General features: G+C 45.8%; 2 protein-coding genes across 4 annotated transcripts in view; one reads left to right on the forward strand and one right to left on the reverse strand.

The window, feature by feature from the left end:
- Positions 1 to 5,670, reverse strand: part of snrpb2 (small nuclear ribonucleoprotein polypeptide B2) — a 7,301-nt gene extending 1,631 nt beyond the window's left edge. The window contains exons 1-4 of the mRNA XM_008278348.1: positions 5,008 to 5,670; positions 3,811 to 3,983; positions 3,604 to 3,738; positions 487 to 598 (exon numbers count right to left, since the gene is read on the reverse strand). Of these exons, the coding sequence (XP_008276570.1) occupies positions 487 to 598; positions 3,604 to 3,738; positions 3,811 to 3,983; positions 5,008 to 5,071 (484 nt within the window). The 5' untranslated portion in view covers positions 5,072 to 5,670. The remainder of the gene's footprint in view (positions 1 to 486; positions 599 to 3,603; positions 3,739 to 3,810; positions 3,984 to 5,007) is intronic.
- Positions 5,671 to 6,878: 1,208 nt separating this feature from the next.
- kif16ba (kinesin family member 16Ba) overlaps positions 6,879 to 10,438 on the forward strand; it is a 27,681-nt gene continuing 24,121 nt past the window's right edge. For all 3 annotated transcript variants that reach the window (XM_008278335.1, XM_008278336.1, XM_008278337.1), the window contains exons 1-4: positions 6,879 to 7,252; positions 8,677 to 8,746; positions 9,161 to 9,274; positions 9,568 to 9,684. In XM_008278335.1, the coding sequence (XP_008276557.1) occupies positions 7,206 to 7,252; positions 8,677 to 8,746; positions 9,161 to 9,274; positions 9,568 to 9,684 (348 nt within the window). In that variant the 5' untranslated portion in view covers positions 6,879 to 7,205. The remainder of the gene's footprint in view (positions 7,253 to 8,676; positions 8,747 to 9,160; positions 9,275 to 9,567; positions 9,685 to 10,438) is intronic.

The raw sequence follows: 10,438 nt of genomic DNA on the forward strand, positions 1-10,438 counted from the left end.
GTGATTTCAGCTTCTTCAATGTGATTATTTTCTGGTTCTTTCCTCGGCTGTGACAGAAAGCTGTGAGCCCGAGTCATTTAGGCACATCCTGAATCATCTCTGAACAAATCTCAAATGTACAGTTTCACAGAGTTTGGACAACTCGTTGGTCACATCAAAACACTGAAGCGATTCTGGACGATTCTGAGCGAAACTCTTCCAGGTGTTCATGAAGCTTTGATCAGTTTCTGAGCTGAACCAGCAGCTCTCAGCGTTTCTTCCAGCTGCCACCAGAGAGGTTTGACCTTCTTTCAGATAAACAAAGAAATGTTCTGAATCTGGACCGATTCTGATCCTCTTTGGACAAGTTTCGTGTCATTTTTAACACATGCTGAGTAACTCTGGCTGACGTTTGTGACTTGTTGGGTAACTCTGGACGAACCAACCGGCTTCTGACGGAGTCACGGTGACAGAACTGCTGCTCGGGTTCACAGGGTTCCTGTCAGCTGGAGGCTGAGCTCATGTCGTCTGTCGGGGTTAGAACACTTTGAACAGGAACCACAGACACAGCAGAGCGTCTTACCTGTACTGCAGGTGAGTGCACCGCCGGAGCTGATCCCTGCAAGAAAAAAAAAAGAAAGGAAGTTAACAGCTGTGATGTTTACCTTCACCCTGACGAGTTAGAAACAGGAGGTCCAGCTCTCTGACGAAGACCCTCCCAGTATGGGTCCAGTATGGGTCCAGTGTGGGCCCAGTATGGGTCCAGTATGGGTCCAGTATGGGCCCAGTACCCCAGAATGTTTCACCCCGTTTACTAGGCAGATGGTTTCTGTGGAACTTAAGTGCAACCAATCAGAGAGAGCAACTGCCTCAAGTGGCTGCAAGAGTTAACAGACGAGTCTTCATGCACCGCCAGTGGATCCCCGGTGGTCCTCACAACTACAGGAGACTCCTCAGTGTTAGCACGCTGTGTAGCTAATGTGGCTAACGTTAGCTTTGATGGTCAGAGCTCTGTGGGAACTTTAACTAAACCAGTAAATCAGGACCGGGTGGTTCATTGTTTAATCTAAACTTAACCAGCATCACTTCATCTAAACCTGATTTTATGACGCCGTCTGACAAACTCACCAAACGCAGGAGTTCAGAACCACCAGGAGCTGAGAGTTCCCTCAGATTTACTGTGAGATGATCCTCAGAGAGGAAGTCAGAGGATACAAAGTCCTGCTGTCACTCATTCATCTGTCAGTCAGTCTTCTTCCTGAAGGGGGCGGGACCAACAGCAGCAGGGGGCAGGGCCAACAGCAGCTCATTTAAAGCTACAGACACTGAAGGAGTTCAGAATAAAACCAGGATGATGGAGTCATGGAGGAACGAAGCATCTCTGACTTTGAATCTGCTGTAAACAGGAACAAGGCGGAGCTTCATTTATTTGACCAAGAATCCGTTTATACTGATGCTGAACATCAGATCCAGTCATCAGTCAGCCCCGATCATTTTAATTCCACTGAACAATCGGTATAAAGAGGAGGATCTTGTGTTTCCTGCAGAGTCAGGTCCAGAGTTTGAGCAGTGAAAGGAGGAGCTGGATCATCTGACTGCGATCAGCGACGGATCAGATCCGGGTCAGCGTGGACACAACATCGCTGGAGGAAAGCTGCTCCATAAACTCAGTGAGCGACCGTCTACCTCACTTCTGTGTAAAGCTGCATTCATGAGGACGAAAAAGAGGCTCAAACCTTTGTTGTTATATATTAAACGTGCTCACGATTTGTTCCCACCAGCTGGGGGAAGGTTGGACCCAGTGAACCGGGTCAGACGTTGGGTTCTAAAGCTGCCTCATTAACGTCACGATGAAGGACCGACCAGGTGTTTTCACCTGAGCTCCACAGCCTCCTGAGTCAACGTCCAGAGAAGCTGCTGCCTCTGAACGCACAGATTTACAGCCAACACGTCGACGACAAAATAAAGGGTTAAAAACATTTCTTCCTGTTTCTGCTGCTCAGTGTTTATTGCATCCTGCTGCGAGGCGACAGCAGAGCTCAGCGACGGATGCTCAGCTGGTTCCTACGCCGGCCGATGACGCAGAACTTCTGCAGAAGGCTCAAGGTTTCCCTGTGAAATACGGCTCAGCTCCTCCCCAGAACGCTGCCACGTTAGACCGCAAACAACCTTCATGTCCATCGTTAATCACTGTTTGTTCTCATTTTTACATGCTGCTGAGTTCACATTTAATCGTGTTAGGAGGCAACCTCACAGACATGAAGGAAAGGAACTTTGCTTCCTTCTTCTTCTGTCCAGGTTCTGAACAGACGTCTGCAGCTGTCAAGGCTTTTATAGCATCAAATAAATAATCGATGACAAAGCGATCGGAAAAAAGAACAAACGCCATCGCTGGCTCAAAACATCTCCTACGACACGCCTGAAGACGGACTGGAACAAACCGAGTCCTGAGCTAGACACGAGTTTAAAATCTGGTTGTGACAGATTAGAGCGACAGAATTCATTTAAACGAGACATTTAAAGGTGTGAAGATCAACCCGTAAAGACTCAGAACCAGCTGGTTCTTCATGAGGAGGGTCCAGGTTTATCACCTTAATGGACTTTTTCCATCATTTCTGAGCCTCAGAACTTCATCAGTACAGCAGATAGACACATGACATTTAGGAGGAAGAACACATCTGGGTTCTGCTAGAACCTGACACCAGATCAGTTCTACATCCATCCAGGTGTCTCCGTCTGAACACTGGATGTTTGACTCATTTTGGACCATGTTCAAGTCTCGCTGGATGTTTTTACGTCATTCTGGACGTCTGGAGTCTTTTAGAAAACATTTTTGACAAACATCCAAAAGTTTTTTTTTTAGGAATGTTGGACAACTTTCACGTCATCTTCAACAATTCGTGAGTCACTTTGGATAGATAACCGTCATTTTGAACGATTGTTGATGGATGAAAAACACATTTAAGCTTTGTTTAAAAACTGCGACCACATCAGTTTGACATCCATCCAGCTGTCACCGTGATGCATGCTGAGTAATTCAGGACAATTTAGTCTCATGTTGGATCATGTTCATGTAACACTGAACTGTTTGAGTCATTTTCAACAGGTTTTGATTCGTTCTAGATCATTTTCATGTCGTTTTGAAATTCTGTGTCACTTTCATGTAACTTGACCAATATTTGATGGAGAACACATCTGGGTTCTGGTAGAACCCGACCCCAGATCAGCTCTACATCTATCCAGGTGTCTCAGTCTGAACACTGGACCTGGTTCTGTTCATGTCCTCTGCCAGCAGCTGGTAGCATCAGTATTATGGGATGTCTCACAGAGAGGAGGTCGGGGGGAACCTCCTCAGATTTGGTGGATTTTAAACAGACGGTCAGAATCCGGCCGCGGCACAGCGTTTGGACTTTCAGCTGGTTTTGGTCGTCAGTGAAAAAAGCAGCTTTTACAGAAACTCAACATTTCTACAGCAGAACCTTTTCCTACGCAGTGAAACAGAGTCAGAACCAGGCGGCGCCTTTAAATGAGAAAATGAAACCGTACGAACAAACGAGTGAAGGAACAGAAACTTAAAGCGGCACCGTCACAAACTGACGCTGGATCTGGGAAACTAAAACTCACCAGGGCGGGCTTCTTGGTGACATTAGCTGCCGGCTCCTGAGCCTTCTTCTTCTTCTCCTTCTTCTTCTCCTTGTCGCCGTACGTGCCCTTCACCTTGGCGATGACCTCGGAGTCGGTCTTTGCGTACTGGATCCTCTGAAAAACAGCGGGACGTTAGCGAGGCGAGGCCCGGGCCGGCGCCGCAGGACGGGCCGTCGCCATACCTACCATGGGTTTGTTGTAGAAGGGGAAGCCCTGCAGCTGCCGCAGCGCGTTGGTGGCGGCGGCGAGCTCCTTGAAGACGACGAAGGCCTGCCCCCTCATCTTCATCGTCTTCATGGCCACGATGTCGATGATCTGGCCGAACTGGGAGAAGAGCGCGTAGAGCGAACGCTTGAGCTCTGCAGGACGAACAGGAGGACGAGTTAAACCGTGACTTCTACTGTCCGCTGAAGGGAGCGAGTGTTTTCTGGATCAGTGGCTCTAAAATGTGGTTCAGGGTTTCAAAATCCTCCCAAAAAGACAGAATGGTCCAAAATTATTCACAAATGATTCTAAATGACGCACAAAGAGTTCACAATGACACAACTTGTCTTAACTGACTGGAAATTTGACCAAAATTATTTTAAAAAATGAAGAAATAAAAATAGTTCAATGACACACACTTTGTCCAAAGATTGGTTTGTGGATCAGAGTTTCTGTTCAGTCCAAAGATGTTCAGTTTACTGTCACAGAGGAAAGAAACCAGAAAATATTCACTCTGAAGGAGCTGAAATCACAGAATAGACGGATTTAACTTCAAATTTTACTCAAACCAACAAATAAAACTAGTTTAAGATTAAAAACAAACAACAAGAAAATATGAAATAAAAACGTACAAATTTAAGTCAAACACAGCAGACAACATTCCTGATACACGCTCAGCATTACCATCGTTATGATTTAATCTTTCTCGGCTAACGGACTCATCGTTTGGTCGGAAAACATCAGAAAACTGAAAATACTCGTCACAACTTCAAAGAGTCTAAAACAGCGTCATGAGCAGCAACAATGAATGAACGTGTGAATGTTTTCTGGTTTCTCTCCTCTGAGCAGAAAACTGAAGCTCTTTGGACAGAACAAGACATTTGAGGAAACTCTGATCCACATTTTTTACTATTTTAGACACCAAACAGCCGATCAGTTCATCCAGAAGATAACGCACATATCATTTCCTGCATAAAATCAACCGTTAGCTGCAGCTATAATCAGCTCTACGGTTATGTCGAACAACAATCCTCAAAAAAATCTGACGCTTTTGAAATTAAAAAAAAGTGCAAAAATGTGCAAAAATAAAACCAAGAATTTTTTATTTTTTTTAAAAAGCTTAAACTGTTAATCTTGTGTGTTTATTTTGATCATTTAGCTTCATTCATTCACACTGACCTTCTTTCTTGACTTTGTCGTTGATGTTGTTGATGTAAATGGTGTGGTTTGGTCGGATATCCATGGTGGAGTCTGGACAGAGCAACAGGAGCTCAGGTTTAACTTCGTCAGAGGCTGAAATGCATTTGTCAGGTTTACTTGTCACAGAAACTCAACCATCCTCCACCGACTGCAGAACTCAGAGCCTCCGGATGCAAAAACCTTTTCATAAATCTGGACCAAGCAGAAGTCTGAACAAACCAGCACCGGGCTGTGATGCTGCAGGAGGAGAAACTGTGGACTGTACGTAGACGGGCACGTCTTCACAGTGGTGTCATGTGATCTTCACACAAAACAGAAACAGACTAAAGGTTTCACACATTAGAAACTGTGAACAACCCTCTAGCCCCTCTACAGCCGTCTGCATCAGCCTCTATAATCTGGAATATCTATTCATATCACAGCACGCATTCAAACCTGAGCATTATCAGCATGTTCTACATCTGCAAGTCTCTGCATAGGACCAGTTATCTCTACAGCATCCGTATTCTCTACTCACTGAAGACTCTGTGCATCATCACTATTATATTATATTAATTAAGGTTTATCTTAAGTTATCGGGTCTAAAATGCAAAGCTGCAGTGAAATCCAACCTTTTTGCTTTACAATAGAATACAGCTTTTACAATTTTAAGTGTAGTTTCAGAGCATTTAATGTTCAAAGCGTCTCCAGTCAGTTTAACATCATTAAAATTCACTCTCCTTCAACTTTGAACCAAATCAGTCTTGTTTTTTTTTAATCACTCTTATAGTTTCCTTTACTATCCAATAATAATACAGTATTAACATTTATTTTACATACCGAGTACTTTTCTTTTAAAACTGTACAGTACTGAATAAAAGACCTGATTACTTCTGTACTTGAGTAAAACATAAAAGTACTTCTCTACCGCTGGATCATTTGCTCCGGTTAGTAAAAAGGCTCTAAAACTCCCAGCGTTGTTAGAACAATGATTAAAGCTGAGGATCGTATTTTATTTAAAGTGCATCTAACAGTTGCTCAGCGTGAGCTAATGTTAGCATACGTTAACTTCACGTTGGCTAGCTACGTCCATTCATAACGTTAGCTTAGCTGTTAGCTTCCAGGCTTTCTGTTGCTTCCTAAAGCGGACAGACTCCCGGTGAACGCGTCGGCTCACGGGTTTACCGCGTCGCTGTCCGCTGCTCAGTCTGGCTGTGAACCTGTGAGAGCTGGAAGAAGTTACAAGAAAATAAAACTCACCTGGTCTCCGCTCATGTACAACAGGAACCAACAGGAACCGCTGACTGCCGCCGGCTGCTGCTGCTTTGACCGGCTCTGGCCGCTGCCGCCCCCAGCAGGCCGGGAGGAGAACTACAGGCAGTGTTTCATTCATTCATTCACCAACCTTTATTCATTTATTACATTATTCATCCATCATCTATACACCGCCTAATCCTCACTGGGGTCGGGGGCCGGAGCCGATCCAGCACCTCCGGACAACTTAAAATAGGCGTTCATGTATATTTTAATAGAGTCATCACTGTAGTTCTGCATTAGTCAGGCTCATTTATGTAATTGATAATATAGTATATAATATAGTGTAGTGGAGTTTATTGGCTAAAATGTTTAGACTAGTTAGGTTAATCTCTATTAATAATAATGTTGTAAGATTTTGGCTTTTAGTATTTAAATTAGTTGGGTCAATCTCCAACGATGATTATATCGTAGGGTCTAAATCTCAGTATTTTTAATTCGTAACACGATTCTTATTTTTCTGCGACTACAACTGTTAACAACACGTCTTAAGTTTATATTGAAATACGCCTAGTCTGTATACATGGATGTATGATATCAGCAACACCTGCTCCTGACTTCCGTAAACGTAATGTTTATATTCCCTCTATTGGCCGTCCAGAGCTAACAGGCTAACAGGCTAGCGGGCTGCTGACCGGTGTCCATGGATGTGAGCCGGTTCACGCCGGGACAGCGACGCGGTGTCAGCGGACCCTGATACCGCCGGCGGCCCTCCCCTCTCCTCGCTCCGGATCTGTGTGCTGTGTTCAGTCCGTGTTTCGTCAGGCTGCCGGTTATCTCCGCGACTTTTGCCCTCTTTCTCCCGCTGCTCGCTCGTTAGCCCGCTGGCTAATTAGCTGTGAAGCTAGCTGACCGGGAACGGACGGACCGCAGCGGGATGTGCGATGGCATCGGTTCGGGTGGCTGTGCGGGTCAGACCCATGAACAGGCGGTGAGTTACGGACAGCGACGCGGTGGGTTGTCGGTTACCGTCATGTTAGAGCGACTTTACCGTCATTCTGTGCCGCTAACTGCTCCGACAGACGGGGGAAGGTTCAGACACCTCGACCGGAGGGTGAGCGGGTCCTCCGGAACCGTGACGGCTGTTAGTCTGCGGCTCTATGGGACTCAAATGGACCGGTACCAGACCTCCGTGTGGTGTGGTGGTGCTCTGTGGGTTTCATGGCTTGTGAGTAACAGCAGGTGTTACTCAGTGACTCAAACACAGGCTCTGCTCACCTGGATGAGCCTGAGACTTCCTGCAGAGATTACAGCTAACTAACTAACTAACTAACTAACTAACTAACTAACTAACTAACTAACCAACCATAGCAGTCCCTCCTGAGTGACCGGGCAGGCCGTGGCCCTGAAGCCTGGTGGAGTCAGAGCAGTCAGGGTGTTCAGGACTGCAGTGGACCTGCGCTTTCATCATCTGGTTCTGGTACCAGATAACAGGGTGACCACATGTTCCCTGGTGCTGGTACCAGATAACAGGGTGACCACATGTTCCCTGGTTCTGGTACCAGATAACAGGGTGACCACATGTTCCCTGGTGCTGGTACCAGATGACAGGGTGACCACGTGTCATCTGGTTCTGGTACCAGATATCACGGTGACCACATGTCATCTGGTGCTGGTACCAGATGACAGGGTGACCACATGTCATCTGGTTCTGGTACCAGATATCACGGTGACCACATGTTCCCTGGTTCTGGTACCAGATGACAGGGTGACCACATGTTAGAACTATGTCCAGTTCCGAGCTGGATAAACCTTTTAAATCTTGACTCATTTCATAAAAAGTTCTGTTCGGGTGGACTTTACTTTAAAGCTGCAGGTATTTGGACAGAAGTAGTGTTTTGAGTGAAATATAAATTTAAAACTGTAACTTGTGCACTTTAACGATCATTCAGCTGCTTTGGACCCGGTAGTTCTGAGCAACCAGGAAATGTTCACGCCGGTTCTGTGGCCATTCGAAGGTTTTCTGTCACTGAAAGGTGCTGAGTCAGAAGACAAGCAGATCTTCTTCTCTGTGAATACAGACTGTGGTGTTTCTGTCGGTTGAAGTGTCGGTGATCAGGTTTGTCTGTGGATGCAGGATCTTCACAGGGAGGACTGAGGATGTTCATCATGGAGCTGGACGCTGCATCATGTTCAGTCGAACACTCGTATGTCTGCTGTCTCTGTCCTCACTTTGTTCTCTCCACCTGCGTTGTGGAGCTTCAGGGACATGAGGACGACCACAGTGTACATCTGGATAAACAGTGTGATCCAGGATCCTGTAAAGTTTAATGAGTGTCTGTTGCAGGAGGATGAATTCTGTGTTTCTGTTCAGGCAAACCGAAAACTCAACGGTTTAATTGTGGTGTTTGACAGGGAGAAGGACCTGACTGCAAAATGCATCATCAAGATGGAAGGAACCAAAACCTCCATCACCAACCTCAAGGTACGTCTGTCTGTTCTTGTTCCCCTGAGGCTGTGTTCTCCAGGTGTTGTCTAGATGTTCTGCAGGTGTTCTGCAGGTGTTCTGGTGGATCAGTTGGTCGATCCGCTCTCAACACCCCCACGTTTTCACAACTTTAACTGGTCCGACCTGATGTGGGTGTTAGGTCAGACTTCTTTAACCTTTACTCACCGTTTACTGGGCGTCGACTCCAAACTAAGTCATAACGTGTCAGAGTAGGTCTGAGGACTAGTTGTGGAGGATTAAACTAGTTGTAGATGTCTGAGGACTACTTGTAGAGGTGTGAAGACTGCTTTTAGAGGTCTGGAACTCGATTGAATGTTGTTCACTTGTGTATTTACCAGCCTATCAGCCTCATCTTAAGTTTAATTAAATCCTGTCTTCTGATTGGTTCAGCTCCCCGACGGCATCGCAGGAGAGGTGACGAGGGATCGAACCAAAACCTTCACGTACGACTTCTCGTACGACTCGACGGACTGTAAGAGCTCCGCCTTCGTCTCTCAGGAAAAGGTAAAAGAGAATCCGAACGTCAGTGACGAAGGACTAAATCCATCGTTTACTTTTTCATTCCACAGTTTCAGGGCTTTAGTTTTTTAAATATAGTTTTGGATTATTTTTTGTAATTGTAGAGAAGTTTAATGTCATTTAGGACATTTAAAAACAAAAAAGTCCAAAGTGAATCTGGGATCATTTTGGTGGTTAAACTCTGTCGTGACCCCGTCAGTACCGACTCTGATCCTGATGTGAGGTTTGTGATCAGTAAACAGAAGAATCAAACCCTCATCTTCTCCTTTGACTCGCAGGTGTTCAAAGACCTGGGCTCCGACGTGCTGAAGGCGGCTTTCGAGGGCTACAACGCCTGCGTGTTCGCCTACGGTCAGACCGGCTCGGGGAAGTCCTACACCATGATGGGCACTCCGGTGAGAGCTTACAGTGATCGATTATTGATCAGCTGCAGCAGTGGAGTCAGTGACCCTCCAGCTTAGTTTGTTTCTCTCACATGTAAGAGTTTAGAGCGAATCTGAGGCGATTTGGAGTCTTATTTTTGCGATTTTAAGTTTTTGTGTGGTAATGGTGTGAATGGGTGACTCTATAACTTTCCCCCAGAGAGCTCAGTGCGATCAGCGATCAATAGATCAGCTGTCGGTGACGCTTCCACTGACCTTCTGTCATTTTCAGATGATAAGAGTTCACCGATAACGAGTCCAAGTTCCTGCAGCCACCAAAGGCTGAAGCGTCAGCAGAGCTGTCGGGTCTGCAGTCAGCAAAACAACACATTGGTGTTCAATCAATCGATCAGCTTGTAGAGGACGTAAAAGTCCAGAGCTCTGAGTGACTGTAGCTGCTGACCTGCTCAGAGCAGGTTCAGAAACCCTGAATTAACTCATAACAGTCATTTTTTACTCTATTCCTTCATTTAATCTGTCACTGTGTGCTCACGGAGCTCTGCAGGGAGATGGTGATACTTTCCAGAGAGCTGATTGGTCAGTCAGAGGTGGTTTATACGTTGTCATCTCTACATTCCTGAGTTCTGCAATATGACATTAGTGGGTTAACGAGGTCTGCTGAGCCTAAAGTCAGAGTTTTCAGTGTCACATAGGTGTCTCTCTTTTTACCTGCTAGGTCTCCATGGTAACTGATGCTGCGGAGCTAGGTCTCCATGGTAACTGATGC

This window comes from Stegastes partitus, unplaced genomic scaffold (assembly GCF_000690725.1).
Source record: "Stegastes partitus isolate 25-593 unplaced genomic scaffold, Stegastes_partitus-1.0.2 Scaffold120, whole genome shotgun sequence".
In the NCBI taxonomy this organism is placed as follows: Eukaryota; Metazoa; Chordata; class Actinopteri; family Pomacentridae; genus Stegastes; species Stegastes partitus.